The sequence below is a fragment of the Centruroides sculpturatus genome, unplaced genomic scaffold, assembly GCF_000671375.1.
Source record: "Centruroides sculpturatus isolate CEXI.00-Female unplaced genomic scaffold, Cexi_2.0 scaffold6, whole genome shotgun sequence".
Lineage (NCBI taxonomy): Eukaryota > Metazoa > Arthropoda > Arachnida > Scorpiones > Buthidae > Centruroides > Centruroides sculpturatus.
In genome coordinates this window covers 712,653-731,483 of record NW_019384869.1, presented here as the reverse complement: position 1 = coordinate 731,483, position 18,831 = coordinate 712,653, and the positions used below count along the sequence as shown (strand labels likewise).

The 18,831-nt window shown below is 27.3% G+C and overlaps 1 protein-coding gene across 1 annotated transcript in view; it reads right to left on the bottom strand.

Moving 5' to 3' along the window:
• Positions 1-17,792, bottom strand: part of LOC111630841 (beta-1,3-glucosyltransferase-like) — a 35,575-nt gene extending 17,783 nt beyond the window's left edge. The window contains exons 1-6 of the mRNA XM_023375005.1: positions 17,712-17,792; positions 17,548-17,589; positions 17,314-17,432; positions 17,144-17,223; positions 5,364-5,424; positions 594-722 (exon numbers count right to left, since the gene is read on the bottom strand). Coding sequence (XP_023230773.1) covers positions 594-722; positions 5,364-5,424; positions 17,144-17,223; positions 17,314-17,432; positions 17,548-17,589; positions 17,712-17,736 — 456 coding nt within the window. The 5' untranslated portion in view covers positions 17,737-17,792. The remainder of the gene's footprint in view (positions 1-593; positions 723-5,363; positions 5,425-17,143; positions 17,224-17,313; positions 17,433-17,547; positions 17,590-17,711) is intronic.
• Between the last annotated feature and the right edge of the window lie 1,039 nt (positions 17,793-18,831).

Here is an 18,831-nt window from a genome sequence, read left to right as displayed (position 1 = left end):
TCCAATGTCGATTGCTTTTCTGTCTTATTCGTGATTTTTCAGAAGTAATTAATAGCATTGTAATTGTAGAGATCCCTAGGCCTATTAACCTCAACTTGGTTTGGATGCCATTTTAAGACCGTTGTTCTGACATCCTCCTACTTCTTCAAAAGATCTTTAATAACAGATATCGGCATAAATCCGCATTTTCAGAAGAAAATGTAGAAGAATTGTTTCTGTCAGAAATACAAAAGGCTGGAATTACAAGTGAGAGTTTCAAAGTTCGGGGGAATACTATCCGATCAGTATATACTGGGTAGAACGTCGATGTCGACGTCTCCCGCGCTCCGAAAAGTTTGAATTGTTGCCTGAAGACAAAGGAAGACCAATTGGTATTCGTTATTTTACATCGATTCTTGTGTTTATTCAGGGAAGTGTTTGTTATCCAAACATGTGATCGTTGTCCGATCATAAAAATCTTTCTCGAAAGTGTTCGTTATCCGATTTGTTCGTTAACCGATCTGTTTGTTAACCGATCACCCACTGTATTTTAACATAAAACATAAACTATTTTTCATCTTATATAAAACTTACAAATAAACATACTTTTTAACTAATGACTTGCTTAATATGATGCCAGCTGAAAATTCAGGATAAGAAAATGATGAAGGATCTTCTGAAAATGCAAAATGATGAATTATAGTTGCTTCTCTATCTCTCAGAGCATGTCCTAAAAAGTGATCCTAATTTGTAATTTAGAAATTAAAATTTTAATTTAATTGATCAACTTTAATAATATTTAGAAAAATGAAAATTAAATTTTTAAATATAAATGAAAATTTAAATGAAAAATATTAAAATTAAAATTAAACTTAATACAGTCAACCCCCCTATAACATGGTAGATACGTTCTGGTTTTTATGAAATCCATTTTCTACAAGTCCTTAAATACATGAGCCAATCACAGCCCGGTATGTATGCACTTTACGGACTACGGCTGTTTGAAAGGTTTTCTTCCATAAAATTAATCAATTCCTAGACTAATTCAACTCAAAATTTCTAAAATACATATAATTTTTTGGGAATAATCCATATAAACTATGCTATAAACAAAAAATTGTAGGATTACTTACCAAGTGTGCACCATTTGACAATACCATTGCTTAAGCTTGTTTTCGTCGTGGAGCGGGCATCGAACAGTGGGAACATGTTTCCTGATAAGTTATTCTTCTGGGAAAAATTCGCTGAACTTTGGAGACATCATTAATATAAATATAATTTTTATGGACATTAAATAATAAATGGTTTTTAGTAGGTCCGCTACTCGTTTAAACTCAACGGTTTGTGCAATATCCGCTATTGATCTAAATTCGACCAATCCTGTCATGACACGAGTCAGCAATGACATTTTACTGAATTATATGAGTCTCTTTTAGCATGTTTATACGAATACGGTCACAATTTTTTCACTGTCATATAGGAATCCGAACTATATGAACCCGAACATTTTATAGGGAGGTCTACTGTATTTACCTTTTGAATAATAATAGTATTTTTTTTATTTTAAAATGATTAGAATATATAAAAATATTTAAAATAAAACATAGCAGTGCAAATATTTGTTTCTCTTAATTGTTGAAATGATTCAATCTTCATTTAAATTGTTTTAATTTCTTGTAAATAAACAAGCAACTAAACATTTAATATTGACGTAGAGATTTTCAAATAATTTTAATTATAAATATACTTAAATGAAATACAATATGTCATTATCATCATCCTTTGTTATTATAATCATCTTTTATTTTATTAAGCTTATGTTTAATACCTATAGAAAAGAATCATTATTAAGTTTTATCATTGTCATTAGTAGTTTTATTTCCTTTATAATCTTTATTAACATATCTATTTCTTGATAAAACAATTCGTTTGTTCAATACTCCAAAACATTTTAATTCTTTTATGAAGCAAAGAAAATTCTACATATTGCATCATTTAATTTAAACAAAAATCTATAATTCTTTTTAAATACATACTAAAAAATAAAAACTGACCAAACATAGCTCATAATTTTAAGAGTTTATCAGACCACATATCAGTATCACTTTAAACAACTTGTAAATTATTCTAATAAATTTTAAAAATGTATTAATGTCCTTAATGTAATTTATGTTTCAATGTCAATGCTACTTGATATTATTTATAGTTTATTACTGTTTTTAATTAAATAAGTATTTCTGGTTTTTGTATTATAACAGTTTTTTTGAACATCTGAATAAAGCAGATTGCCAAACTATTGCATTAACATAAATTTCTTTTCTGTACTATGGACTCCATTCTCTTCAATTTAACATAATTTGCAATAAAAGCAAAGATGTGCTTAGCACAGTTTTATATCATTTTCTATACATTAATTAATAACACATAAAAAATGAAAGACACCATTTATATTATTATGATAAGAATGTGACATCTTACAACATCAAGAGAAACATGCTCATAAGAACTGCGCACAACTGCCACTTTCCCAGAAATTCTGAGTAAAATTAAACTAAATATTTATATAGTTTCATTGACGAGATACATACATTTTTCAAAAGACCAAATCATATCATTTTAAATTCAAATAGTTATGTAAGATTCTTAGAATTAAACAAAAATAAATAAATAAATAAAAGAATAACTAGATTGTGTCAGCATTAAACAGAAAACTAAGAGACATTGTGCTTCCAAATAATATAATAATCCTAGCCCCCAAGTCTTTCCATGAGAAAGTCCAATATNATATAAAGTAATTAGTAATAAAATATTTAAATTTATTTATATTTAAATTAAGTAATAAAGTATAGAAAAAGTTTTTATGATTGTCCTTATATATAAGGACAATCAGTAAAAACTTTTTCTATACTTTATTTAAAATATTTATAAATTTCTATAAATAAAGTAATAATCATTTATTAACAGAATCAACACAATAGTAATGATCAATATTTGGTTCAGGAGCATTAATTGTGCATAATATTCATTTACAGATATTTGTTATTTATAAGTTGTAATCCTAAAAATAGTTACATAAAAACAATATATATAACTAAACCTCAAACAATACCTTTTAATATGCAGCCATTTTATAATCTATTTGAACACTTTTGGTCATTTTTAATGACTTTCTTCAAGAACAAAAATTGAATGCTTCTGATTTGTATACAACAAAATTTGTTTTGTAATGTTTTTAAATTTGAACTTTCTAGTGTGCAATCTCATAAATATAAAATTACAATATATACACAATAATAACATGTACAAACATACAAATAAAGTAGATATAAACATAATAAATGAATGAATAAACAAATAAATACATAAATAAAGTAACAACTACAAACATAAAAAGGCTACAATTGCACCTATTTCTTGAAACTGTCCCTTTTGCCTACTAATATATTTATATTATGCCCACTTTCCATACTGCTGAGATTTTACTTCATTCTCTAAAGTTGATTGCTTGTCCTGCCTGGCTGGTCTTGTTTATTTGCCCTGCCTCTGTATATTTGAGGTGTCTCTTGTCTTGAATCTTTTGTATTACTTTTGTTCATTCCCAATCCACTGTAACCTCTGTTGGGTCTGCTAAAATATACATCACTAGTGAGTGCACTGACTGACTGCTCATTCCATATGTTTCTTTTATGTTCTTTTAATCTTTCTTTTAACGACCTCCCTGTGGCTCCAATATAGTAAAGCTCTTTTTGCCACCTTTTAGAGCAGGCGTAATATAAATATATTAGTAGGCAAAAGGGACAGTTTCAAGAAATAGGTGCAACTGTAGCCTTTTTATGTTTGCAGTTATGTTACTTTCTTTATGTATTTATTTATTCATTTATTATGTTTGTATCTACTTTATTTGTATGTTTGTGTTTGTACATGTTATTATCGCATATATATTGTAATTTTATATTTATGAGATTGCACACTAGAAAGTTCAAAATTAAAAATGTTCCAAAACAAATTTTGTTGTATACAAATCAGAAGCATTTGATTTTTGTTCTTGAAGGAAGTCATTAAAAATGACCAAAAGCATTTGAATAGATAATAAAATGGCTGCATATTAAAAGGTTTTGTTTGAGGTTTAATTGTTTGTACAAAGTGCAGTTAGAGAAGAGTAACAATATATATCTTTGTGATACAGTGGAACCATGTTCATCCAGCTCAAACAGGACCAGGCCTAACCCAGATGACCAAAATCCATTAACAACATATAATGTGCATCTAAACTGTGTTATTTATTTTATTTATTGTACATTATATATAATTTTACAACAATATTAACAGTATAAAGCAAAAGATGTATCTACATACAGTATCAGTTCTTTGTTTTCTATCAGCTATGTACATAAGTTTCCTGACCATTTGTGGGGTAAATTTCTCTTTATGACCTTTTTCAAGGTCAACCAGTAATTGGTTTCCCTACAGAGCACTAAGCCTGTAGGACTAATTTGAACTGAAGTATTTGATATACTGTACTATATTTATTTTTGTTACCTGATCCTCGTATAAAGTTACAGGTGTTCTAAATTGGAATTAAGCCAAGGGAAAACAGTATTCTTACAGCTGCAACATTATATTCAGGCAAGAATGTACTATTTACAAGTTAGTTCTTTGATTTTTTCGGATTTATAGGTTTGCCTTATGTCTATCTTTCCAATTTTGGATAAATGGAGTTCCACTGTGTTCCTGTTTTATGAAGCTATGATAAAGATTTCAACATTTTAATGATGGAACATACATTTCTAACATCTTCAAAAATAATTATTCATAGGGTTACTATGAGCAAATTGATGAATATTTGTAATATAATTAAAAATTAAGTTAGAAATATTTTTATCATCATAATCTTTTCTTTCAAATCAATAAGTAGACTAAAAACTTGCAAATACAGATACATAAAAGTGTATATATGCAATTGTGTTTCATACATTTTAAATTGCTTAATGAAAAAATTTGAAAAAGTATCAATTCATATGTCTCTTGTTTTATTTTATGAAAGCAGATTAAGAAATGGCAATATTAGAATTTGCCAATTACAAACCTACTTAAAGAATTAAAATTTAAATATTATTTTTAATAAACTGCAGCCTAATATAAATATATTTAATTATAATTTGTGTGATAAAATATGGTTCACTCATTAGTTTTACTAACTACATCAATAATTTTGATAAACTCTGTTAATAGCAGATTTGTCTAAGAAAAAAGTTGTCATATATTATTACTAAGATAATGTATCAAATTTTTTTTAATCACAAATGCAAACAATTTTATAATTTAAGTGAATTAAGTGCTATAAAATAATAATACTGATAATAGAATAATTACATATGTATTACCTCATGTTTTGCATCAATTGAAAAATCATGAGAAGCATGTTTGTTCCATTTTTTTGAAATTCTAAAATAAAAATAAACAGTAATGAAATAAAATAAAATTAATAATTATTAAGAAATACATTTACTTATTCTAAAGTTGAAAAAGATTACATGAAACAAGGTAAAATTCAAATTATTATTAAATATATGAATAATATAAATATAAATACCATATTTTCTCAATTATATCTCTAAGTCATCAAATAAACCCTGTAGAATGAAGGTGTTATTAAAAAATAAATCCCAGATTGAAAAACATGGAAAACATGTTGAAGTACAGATCAGTATAGCATAATGTAGTTTAGAATGGCAGGTTTTTTTTTTGTTTTACTCTTTCCACCCTGTGAGCAGTAAGAGGGCCTTTTTTCTCAAGTCCATTGTAAGTTTGACCAGGCCCCACAAGGTGGTGGCCAAGTAGTAAGAAAGGTCTGTGAGGCCAGGTCTGTCCCAACAGACATGGATAATATCATCCCAAATAAAATCTTAGGGATTTTTGACTCTCTCGAGGCAGTTAAGATATCAAGTTATCACTCTGGAGTGCTAGGTTGGTGCCTTAACTGCCTTAGCCAACTAGCCAAGATGATGAGTTTAAACCAGAAGATTGTAGTCAAGATCCAACAATATCAAAATAGACAATTTAACAACCAAATCAAAAAATGCTGAATCAGATTAAATATGAATATAGTAATTATTTCAAATGTTGTAGCTGTAACCTGTAAATTAAAACAATTAAAATATTTCTTTCAATTTTTATCTACTTGTTTCTTTTTGTAAGGTAATAAATCCCTGTCTCAAAAATCTCTGAGGATACATGCAGTTTTAAAATAAACCCTCCTAGTGTTTAATCAAAGAAAATACAGTATTATATATATATATGNTTAAATTTGCCGACTGGAATTCTTTCAGATGATTGACTTTCGGAAAATCGACACTCTACTGTAATATAAATACTAATACTCTTACAGATTTAAAATTGTCTAATACAGTAGTTGGTTTTAGGGCTGTAGGAATTAGGTAAATAATGACAGTTTTTTAAAGGAATGTTTGTAAACTATAATTTTAATTCTGTACCAATTAAATATAAATTATTTAAACATGTCTAATACAAATTTTCATATTTCAAAAGAGGTATTTTATACTTTGGGGGTGCAATGATTCCATGCATTTCATACTCAAAGGGAAGTCAAATGCACTATAAATTTAAATATGAATTTATTTTGCTAAACATCAGATGAATTATTGTAAAAATTTACATATATGCTTATTATTAATATAAATTTTTGTCATAATTAAGCCAAATATAAATATTTAGTATAATATGTAATAAATGGTAGACAATTTTCAAAATTCAAATTACTGTTTGATCCTAGACTGGAAGAGATAGTCTTCCTTTTAGTTCCCAAACTTATTTTGCCCACGTACCCAATCTCTTAGCAAAAACCTGACCATGAACCTCAAGTGAAATAACTACACAACTACATAATAGCAAAATTACAAAATTTAACTTTGATGTCATGAATGGTGATATAAAAATAAAATATAAATAAAACATTTTGATATTTAAAGTAATATTTATTGAAATTACTATATAAAGCGTGCCCATTTAAAAAAAAACAAGCATAATACAGTGAAAACAAAAAAATGTGTAATTTATTTTCAATTGGGTTATAAATTACATTACAAAAATATAAAATTAATAAGTTTTTTTATTTTTATCTATTGAATTTTCATAGAAAAAGATATTTTTGACAAAAATAAATGAATTATTTATATATTTTTAGTCATTAAATAGTTCTAATAGTTAGAATTATAAAATGATTCATATATTAAAAACTATAGATGATTATAAAATAAAATAAATAATAAAATTGTATAAAATAAACTATATATTTTAATTAAAAAGTACATTGTTCTATATTTAAATTTAATATAGTTAAAATTAAAAATTACATTTATAACATAAAAATACTATTGAAATTGAGTATGGCTTGTTAGCACTAAGATTGGCTTTACTTTACCACTAGACTTATTACACTACCACAGGACATCAAATTAGATTTAGAAAAACACTAATTTTTTTTCAGAAAGACAATCTTAGTGCTCACAAGCCATTCAGAAGACTAGACAAGAAGCGTATTATAGTATTTATTCATTGAAATTGAGTAGTTGAAATAATAGTTATTTTTATGGTTATAAATGTAATTTTAAACACTTAATTGATGTGTAAATTTTAAGTAAAACATGATTAACTGGTTGTTTTCTATTTTTAATATCGTTTTTTGATAAGATGAGAATTTTTAATTAACAATTGTTTTGGATAAATAATATGAGATTTGATGATAAAATCAAAAAACACACCATTTGTACTTTTCCAGCAATAACTTTAATCACAGAACAAATGTTTATGTCAGGACATATAAAAATGACTACAATTTATTTATTACAGTTTATTTTTAACTTCCGTAATAATGAAAATGGGTCAGAATCATTTTACTTTCTATTATACTTTTCCTAGACCCCCTGACATTGTCCACACACCCTCAAATTAATTTTAATTTCTCACAGACCCCATCAGCGATTCCAAGGACCCCAGGGGTTCATAGGAACCACTTTGGGAAACAGTGCTTTAGAGTATTCAATTGAGTTTGGATCAGTATCAAACATTTCTATGCCTCAGTTATGCAATGAATTAGTCCAGAAGGTAGGTATGATTATTACAACAAACATAACAACCAAATTAGAATTGCATAGAAGAGAAATCTGATTAGCTACTCATGTTTCTTTTTCTTAAACATAAAATGTTGTTTAAATTTTTCCTTATATGAAAAACAAAAATCAGATATGATGTATTTATTCATTATTCTTGTTTTTTGAAGTTAAATAACAGTTTTATATATCTAAGCTATGCCATCAGTAGTGGTATTATGATAATTGCAGTAATGTTAAGAGTATAAACAGACCCTTTAACTATTTACTTAATTTCCTGCTTTTATTTTCATTATATTTAATAAAATTTTTAAAATTACAGAGAGAAAGCAGACCTTCCTTCAGAAAAAGAAGCGATCCAAATATTCCTAGATCTAAAAGGTAAAAATTTCATTTTATATTAATATATTTTTTATATTTTGTAAGTCAATTTAAGAGTTGTATGCTATATTCTCATATATTGATCTTGAACTGGATTAATGTAAATACTTAAAGACAAAAAACCTATTTCAGCAATTATTTTTTAATTCATCTAATGCTTTCAGCTATCTGTGTAGGCATCTTCAGGATTGAACACATTTTTGAATAGAATTCTTTAACATTTNAATTATACTTCAGATGTTAATTTAGTATCAAAAACGTAAAATATTTGAGTAGCCCAAGACATAGCCAAAGATTGAAGTGCCACAGCACTGGCAAAAATTTAAATTTGCCGACTGGAATTCTTTCAGATGATTGACTTTCGGAAAATCGACACTCTACTGTAATATAAATACTAATACTCTTACAGATTTAAAATTGTCTAATACAGTAGTTGGTTTTAGGGCTGTAGGAATTAGGTAAATAATGACAGTTTTTTAAAGGAATGTTTGTAAACTATAATTTTAATTCTGTACCAATTAAATATAAATTATTTAAACATGTCTAATACAAATTTTCATATTTCAAAAGAGGTATTTTATACTTTGGGGGTGCAATGATTCCATGCATTTCATACTCAAAGGGAAGTCAAATGCACTATAAATTTAAATATGAATTTATTTTGCTAAACATCAGATGAATTATTGTAAAAATTTACATATATGCTTATTATTAATATAAATTTTTGTCATAATTAAGCCAAATATAAATATTTAGTATAATATGTAATAAATGGTAGACAATTTTCAAAATTCAAATTACTGTTTGATCCTAGACTGGAAGAGATAGTCTTCCTTTTAGTTCCCAAACTTATTTTGCCCACGTACCCAATCTCTTAGCAAAAACCTGACCATGAACCTCAAGTGAAATAACTACACAACTACATAATAGCAAAATTACAAAATTTAACTTTGATGTCATGAATGGTGATATAAAAATAAAATATAAATAAAACATTTTGATATTTAAAGTAATATTTATTGAAATTACTATATAAAGCGTGCCCATTTAAAAAAAAACAAGCATAATACAGTGAAAACAAAAAAATGTGTAATTTATTTTCAATTGGGTTATAAATTACATTACAAAAATATAAAATTAATAAGTTTTTTTATTTTTATCTATTGAATTTTCATAGAAAAAGATATTTTTGACAAAAATAAATGAATTATTTATATATTTTTACTCATTAAATAGTTCTAATAGTTAGAATTATAAAATGATTCATATATTAAAAACTATAGATGATTATAAAATAAAATAAATAATAAAATTGTATAAAATAAACTATATATTTTAATTAAAAAGTACATTGTTCTATATTTAAATTTAATATAGTTAAAATTAAAAATTACATTTATAACATAAAAATACTATTGAAATTGAGTATGGCTTGTTAGCACTAAGATTGGCTTTACTTTACCACTAGACTTATTACACTACCACAGGACATCAAATTAGATTTAGAAAAACACTATTTTTTTTTCAGAAAGACAATCTTAGTGCTCACAAGCCATTCAGAAGACTAGACAAGAAGCGTATTATAGTATTTATTCATTGAAATTGAGTAGTTGAAATAATAGTTATTTTTATGGTTATAAATGTAATTTTAAACACTTAATTGATGTGTAAATTTTAAGTAAAACATGATTAACTGGTTGTTTTCTATTTTTAATATCGTTTTTTGATAAGATGAGAATTTTTAATTAACAATTGTTTTGGATAAATAATATGAGATTTGATGATAAAATCAAAAAACACACCATTTGTACTTTTCCAGCAATAACTTTAATCACAGAACAAATGTTTATGTCAGGACATATAAAAATGACTACAATTTATTTATTACAGTTTATTTTTAACTTCCGTAATAATGAAAATGGGTCAGAATCATTTTACTTTCTATTATACTTTTCCTAGACCCCCTGACATTGTCCACACACCCTCAAATTAATTTTAATTTCTCACAGACCCCATCAGCGATTCCAAGGACCCCAGGGGTTCATAGGAACCACTTTGGGAAACAGTGCTTTAGAGTATTCAATTGAGTTTGGATCAGTATCAAACATTTCTATGCCTCAGTTATGCAATGAATTAGTCCAGAAGGTAGGTATGATTATTACAACAAACATAACAACCAAATTAGAATTGCATAGAAGAGAAATCTGATTAGCTACTCATGTTTCTTTTTCTTAAACATAAAATGTTGTTTAAATTTTTCCTTATATGAAAAACAAAAATCAGATATGATGTATTTATTCATTATTCTTGTTTTTTGAAGTTAAATAACAGTTTTATATATCTAAGCTATGCCATCAGTAGTGGTATTATGATAATTGCAGTAATGTTAAGAGTATAAACAGACCCTTTAACTATTTACTTAATTTCCTGCTTTTATTTTCATTATATTTAATAAAATTTTTAAAATTACAGAGAGAAAGCAGACCTTCCTAGATCTAAAAGGTAAAAATTTCATTTTATATTAATATATTTTTTATATTTTGTAAGTCAATTTAAGAGTTGTATGCTATATTCTCATATATTGATCTTGAACTGGATTAATGTAAATACTTAAAGACAAAAAACCTATTTCAGCAATTATTTTTTAATTCATCTAATGCTTTCAGCTATCTGTGTAGACATCTTCAGGATTGAACACATTTTTGAATAGAATTCTTTAACATTTAAATATTGTGTTTTAAATGAGAATTATTTAAATACACAAAATTGAATAAATTGAGAATACAAATAAATGTGTACAACTTTGATGAAGGTATACAGAATAAAAGAAATAAATAAATAAAAATAAAAGTAAATAAATGCATAAATGAAATATTTGTTTTAGTCTTTCGTATCGCTGTTCACTGCATTGGGAAGATACTTCCAAGCTACTGATAAACAAGCGGCATCTTTATGATTTATACACGAATTCTTGACACTGTGCTTATACAGTGGGTGATCGGTTAATGAACATAATCCGTTCCAAGACTTTGTTCATTATCTGAATTGTTTGTTAACTGATTATTGATTGACTATAGGTTTTTATGGGAATTTGATTAATTCATTCCAGAGACTCCAAAAAATAAAAAAATATGTACTTTTTACTATGTTTATTTATATGTAATAGTAAAAATACATATATATGCAGTTTTGTATTTTTATTAGTCATGTTTTTTCCGTTTGTGGGAGTTAAAGAATCTGTCCAATGTCAATTGCTTTTCTCTTTTCTTCAGGATTTTTTGAAAGTAATTAATAGTATTGTAATTGTAGAGATCCCCAACTCCATTAACCTTATTCTGGTTTTGATGCCACTTGGATGATCATTGTTCTGACATCCTCCCACTTCTTCAAAAGATCTTTAGTAGCAGATGTTGGCATTGGTCTTCTTTCATCTTCCTCTTTTTCAAAAAAAATAACACATCTTGCTGAGTTTCTTGGTATTCTTCATTTAAGCGTTCTTGGAGTTCTTCTGTTGTCAGATCAATTTCAGGTTCTATTATGAGCTCTAAAATGCTCTTTATTTCTCAGATGTGATTTTCATTACTCCATTAGCAGCTTGAGACTTCTTGATATAGCTTTCATAGCTAAGATTGTGCCTACTGTAGACCTGTTCAAGCCATACTGCCAAGCAACATCGGACATCTTGTGCCCATGTTCTACCTTGGCTATTATCTCTTATTTGGTTTCTATGGTGAGTACAGTTCTTGATACTCCTTTTTTTAGGCTCCATAATAATATCAGTTTCTTTTTTAAATAAAAAGTTCAGAAAAAATTCAGAGAACAGAAATCAACTAGCCTACAAAAAATTATTGAAATGCAAGGCCTGGATGAAATTCGAAATTTGGTATTAAAGCGTTAACGAATATTCGATGGGACAGTTAAACTTTCACCTTTCATAAATAAACCCCGATGCAAAACTTAACAATCTCGCAAAGACTATAAAAAATTATTTGTCAGAAAGGTAAACAAAAAGCTGGAATTACATGGAAGAGTTTCAAAATTCAGAGAATTACTATCAGGTTGAGTGTCGATGTTGATGTCTCACATGCTCTGAAAGGTTTCGAATTGTTACCTGAAGACAAGGGAAAATCAATTGGTATTTGTTATTTTCCGTCACTTCATTTTATGTTTGTTCAGTGAAGTGTTCATTGCCTAATCACCCACTATATATGTATTTTTTCAAGAGTTTTACCTGCTTCACCTATTGTTTTTAAAAGCTTAGCTTTGTTAAAGTTTGGTGTATTTTCTGATATAGTGGTCATTATTGCTATATTCTGCCATATTTAATACAAAATTATCTTCTAGGATAAGCAAGATAAAAGTCTAGAATGAAATTTTTCAGATTTTTCTCTAATTTATTGTAAGAATATAAAATTAAAATTTCTCATTGTTATATTCAGAAACCATAATTATCAGGCTGATAGTCAAGTTTTGCAATTAGTATTTTTATAGTGATGTTATCATGAATGTTCAAATACATTCTATACAATGAAAATTATAAACAGATTTTTATTATTTCATACAGATAACCCAGTGGCTTATAATCCATATCCATACAAATATGCAACCAGGCTCTCTGTCACTTGGGGTTCATTCTTGTTCTGGAGGTCTGAAATGTTGATGGTACATCACAAGTTGGTCCATGCCATCACTAATCTGCATTTCCCGTACACACCTTTTCTTTTTTGTCCCCTTACCTAGTACTAATAAATTATCCTTATACATTTTTCCTAATCCCTTTAATAATAATTTCCTAATTCAAATAATTACACACACTCTCCTCTCAGTGTATCCTGACATCTTGGGTATATGCTCTACCTGCTTTCTCTAACTGTACTCCTGTTCATATCCGTCAAAAAAACTGTTAGAACTGAAATAAAACCATGCATAATCCACACTCTTCCAAGATGATTGTTGTTAGTTGAAAGTTGGCTTTTAAATAATTTTCTGAAAGTCACTACATAGACAGGAAGTATCTACCAAAAATTTATCAGTTGTCAAGGGGCTGTCCATAAATTACATCCACATTTTTCTTGAAACTTTTACTCCCCCTTTCCCTCTTGTTTGTTCAAGTTTCCATAACCCCCCTTACCTCTTTGGATGTCCAACAAAACTCAATTCCTTTCATCACTTTATGAATGATAGATACCATAAGTAGAAATTAAACATATAAGAAATTTTGAAATATATATAATAAAATGCATAAACTGTATAAAATTTAATGAAATAAAATAGATGTCCACTGAAGCTCAACTTTTCCCCTCCTCTTGTCCAACTTTGTTCTACTTGTCTTGACTCTCTTCTCTCTTTCCCAGTGTGGATGTTGTTTATGGACAGCCCAAGTTAAAAGTTCAGCCTTCTATATTTCAGAAAATAATAAAATAATGACTCTACTTGGTTAAAGATGTTCTTGGTAAGTTTAGATGAAAGAAAAGCTTGTATTTGCAAATAAAAATTAGCAGATAACCCACATCATCATGTAATTCACACATGCTTTCAATTTGAATTTTAGTTAAAGATTATTTCATAAGTGAACAAAAAATAAATTAAAATGTGGTAAATTAAGGTTTATTTTTTTAGCAACAATTAAAAAACTGAAAGAAAAATAAACACTGATGTATTCAACAAAATGTTTTGTAAAATATTTTTTATTAGTCAGATACCATCTATATATTTTTTAACATTATTTTCTCAATTTATGAGAATTTATATTTCATATTTTTTATCTGTTATAATTTTAACAGTGATGTTATTCATTTATTCCCACAAGGTATTTCAGTCATATTATTATTGTATGCTTAGTGTACAAACTTCAACCACTCACAAATAGTTATGAAATTAAACTTGCAAAATGTAATAAATATATTACTGCATTTTTAACACTTATTAAGTAAGTTAAGTTTGACAAATTGAGATAACTACAGAGCCTATATAGACAATGTTTGTAATTGGTTTGTCAAAATATAATCTGAATGCTATACAGGTTATGTATAATCTGCAACAATATTCCCACAACATGAAAAAAATTGTTGTAAAATTATTTTATTTTTTGTTGTGTTAATTGTTTTGACATAATAAAACATGAGAAAGTCTAGGGTTACCCATACATTGAGGCACTTGGGACACATGCTGTCCTTTTTGTCTGTGTTGCCCTTTTCCTAATTCCTAAGGGTATCCCAAAATCTATTATCAACAAACAACAGAAAATTCAGAACTTCTAGCTTATTCTACAAATATAAAAGAAACAAATGAATGATATTTGTTTATGTCCTATACAACTTAGTCGTATGGGACAATGGATGATACAAACTTGGCTTTGAAAACAAGGAACATTCTTTGTTTTCAAGGTTAAAAAATTAGCCCTGATTACAATCAGTGCCACCTTGTAGGAGCACTGATCTGACATTGAATCACTGTTTGAAACTTTTTGCATAATGTGTGATGCCCTTTTTTATAGTCTGCAGATGTTGCTGACAGGGTCTCTTTATTTATGTGTAGGGTGGACTCAAAAGACAAAGGTGAGTATGAATCTATTCACTTCTATTGTGAATGGAATGTAGCTTAATTTAAACTGTCAGTGCTACAGTAAACATCTGCAAGTCAGTTTTTGTTTAACATATGTTTTGAGCTTAATTAGGTAATAACAATTAATAAGGTGCGTTTCAAATTTATACGGACAGGAAAAAATTAAAGTGAAACCAAATTTGCTGCATTAAGTGACAAATGTTTTATTAAAAATAACATGGATTTACATGTTTCCACACTGCAAAATAAGAATTTTAATCAAACATTAACATTTTGTCACTGAAAATAATATTTTTGAAAATTTTGTACAAAAAANAAATAAAGAACACTAATGATCAAAGATTAATATTTATTAAAAAAAATATATATATATTTGACTGAATACATAAATTTATTCCTAGGGAAAAAAAATCCAGAAGAAATTATCACAAATTAAAAATATCACAAGTCTAAAGACATTAAAGATAATTTATGCTGAGAAAGAATACAGAAATGCTCTTATAACAGATGCATTAAGAATTTCTTTCAGCTAATTGAACTAATGAAAATTATAGTAGAGCATCAATTATCCGAATCAATTGGGGTCTGGGGTTGTTCGGAAAATCGATATTTCGGATAACCGATTATGTACGAAAAACTATATTAACCTATCCCATGTTGAAATTTTTCTCTGTTGCGTGTTGCTTCACGTTGAATTTTCGTCGATGTTAAGCCTAATGAAGACTATTGTATCGTTAAAAATTATTTTTTTATTTTGTACAAACAAAATAAATATATTGAAAAATATAAAAACAATAAAAAATTATACTTCAGATGTTAATTTAGTATCAAAAACGTAAAATATTTGAGTAGCCCAAGACATAGCCAAAGATTGAAGCGTCACAGCACTGGAAAAAATTTAAATTTGCCGACTGGAATTCTTTCGGATAATTGACATTTCGGATAATTGACTTTCAGATAATCGACGCTCTACTGTATTATTAGAGGATAGAGTCCACTCAATGGTCTAGGGCAGAGGTGGCAAACCTATGGCACGCGTGCCCAAAGTGGCACGTCGAAGAAATCATCCAGCATATAATATATTATACGATATCGGTTTATCATCTTTTTCAATCAGGTTCTTTACATTTACTCTAATTACAGCATATTATTTTATTTATTTAAATATAGTATTTTAAAACTGTTTTAACCCTGTGGGCACTAAGAGGGCTTTTTTATTTAGCAAACTCCAAATGGAACAGTCAGATGGTGTAGAATGGATCACCACCTGAAAATTTTCTGGGGTTTTGATCTCAGGTCCACAAGAGCGATAAGCTACCACTTTGACCGCTCAGCCATTCTGCCAAATTTAAATATAGTTACTAGAAGTCTAAAACTTCTGCACGCATAATCATTTTTAAAGAAAAGTATGCTTAATATGCTTACTATCTGGCACGTAGACTCAAAAAGATTTGCCATCCCTAGTTTAGGGTGAAGTAAGGAAGAGATTGAAGGATAAGAAAGAAAAGAGAAAGTCCCAATAGGCTATGAACAGATAAGGTAAATGAAAAGATATGAAAATAAATATATTTGTTAAGAAATGTTCACATAGTTGTAATTACATAAAGTAATATATGGATGTAGAGAAACAGTAAAACTAATGAAAGTGCATAATTTATTTGTTGTTTTTTAATTTAAATCCACTAATGTATTAATGAATAAAAAAAAAACGAGAAAAAACTGTAATCTGTAAATATAAGTTTTTGTATTTTCACATTATCCCTCTAAAATTATACTCTGTACATAAATAAATTTATGAAATATTATCAATAAATGATGTAAACCTAAATCTTTAAATCTAAAAAGTCATCAGATTTAATAAATTTTAGATAATATCAGTATATTCAGGTATAAATATTCTCTGATATCTCCACTATGTAGTGTATGAGATACCTTTAATGAAAGTTAATTGAGACAAGAAGTTTTAATATATAATAATAATATATTAAAATTAGGCTATATAATAAATTAATTAAAATTGTTCATTGCAACAGAAAATATTATTTTGTATAAATTTCATAAATTAAATTCATAAAATATTAAATTATTACTTATTTAATAGAGGAAATATTGTCCATGAACCTATTACTTCCGGCCATTCTTCGTCAGTTAAATATACATTGGGGACATCCTTTAAAATTAAATTTATTAATAAATATTTATTCGGTTATAAAATATATCATAGAACTTACAGCAAAACAACAAAAATTAATAATTTTACCCAACCCAAATTTAACGATTGTTTAATAATTCTATCTTTTGCTTGATCTGCAAGCTGTTTGTGATATGAATTGGACTGACTCAGGATAACAAATACTACGGGAATGGATTCTTTATCACCTTAAAAAAAATATAATATAAAATTAAAACCTTACAAATTAATGTACAGAATCAGATTATAGATTAAAGTAAAGATAATATCTTATAACTCCATTAATTAATCAAACAGACTTGCCTTTTTTTCCTTCGCAATAAATAATAACAAACACGATTATAACTGTTAAAATAAATTTTTCATAAAGTTTAATTTTCTTAAAAATATTTTAAAGTATTCTAAAATTAAATTATCTTCATAATTATAATTTTAAATTTTAAAAATTATATATTATTTCCGTTTACCAAGGACGAATTTGACAGAAATCATTCCACTAATCTTATCACAATAAATCAAAATCTACCCACGTGTTCCTTAATTGTCAATAATAATAATAATAATAATATGAAATTAACGTTGCCAGTTGTCTGAATTTAATTTTTAAAAATTATAATAAATTTAATTAGAATATTAAAAACTTTTTTGAACTTTTTTTAAAATGTAAACAATTGAATAATTATATATAATATTTATTTATATGATAAACGTATTTAAAATACAAGTATTGTATATTACTGTCTGATGTCGATGGTAAAATGAAATTAAAATTAAAAAAGACTTAAATATTAAAATATTTCTCACTTTCCTTGTGATTTTTCGTTGTTATGGGAAGAATTAAAAGTGTAAATTAGACAAATCTTTATTTATGAAAACAAAAGAAAGTAAATAAAAAGTGAAACACAATAAAGAACTCGGAAATCGAATACAGTAAACTCTTAAAAGAACGGCGCTACCGGTGAATTTGTTGGGCGATCTTTCAAATTCTTCCTTATTTCAAGTCCTGCGTATGTCGAGCTTTGTCCTTCACTACCCGGCTGCCCCATTGTGAGGCTGGTCGAACTACAACATAATATAATCAATGTTTTTCAAAATAAATGACAAAACTTTGTATAGGAAGAGTTTAAGCGTTTCTCTGCTGTAATCTCGTACATATACAATTATCTGTATTATTTCATTAACTGAAGTGATTCCTATCAAAATTAATTCAGTTAAGTACGTTTTACTCGATTGCATACATTTGAAACATCCTCGCTATTCCGCCATATTAGATTCTTGGCTGAATCTATGGCGGTGCAACGAGAAGTAGAAATGCAGTGTTATACTGATTTTCAAAAACATCAAATTTGCAAAATATCCTTGATAATTCAACTTTTAAAATATGCCTGTAACAGAATATATAACCGTCTAGCCACTTCATTCCAGAGAACGAAGTGGCTAGACGGTTATATAATTCTTGCAAGAAAATGGTTGACTCAAGGCGTTGCCGCTGTTGCAATTGGGGTTTAACAAAAGGGTTAATTTTCTCTCGTTATCTCTGCGCTATCACAGAACAAGTCACAGGCCGTTGAGATTTGATGTTTCTTT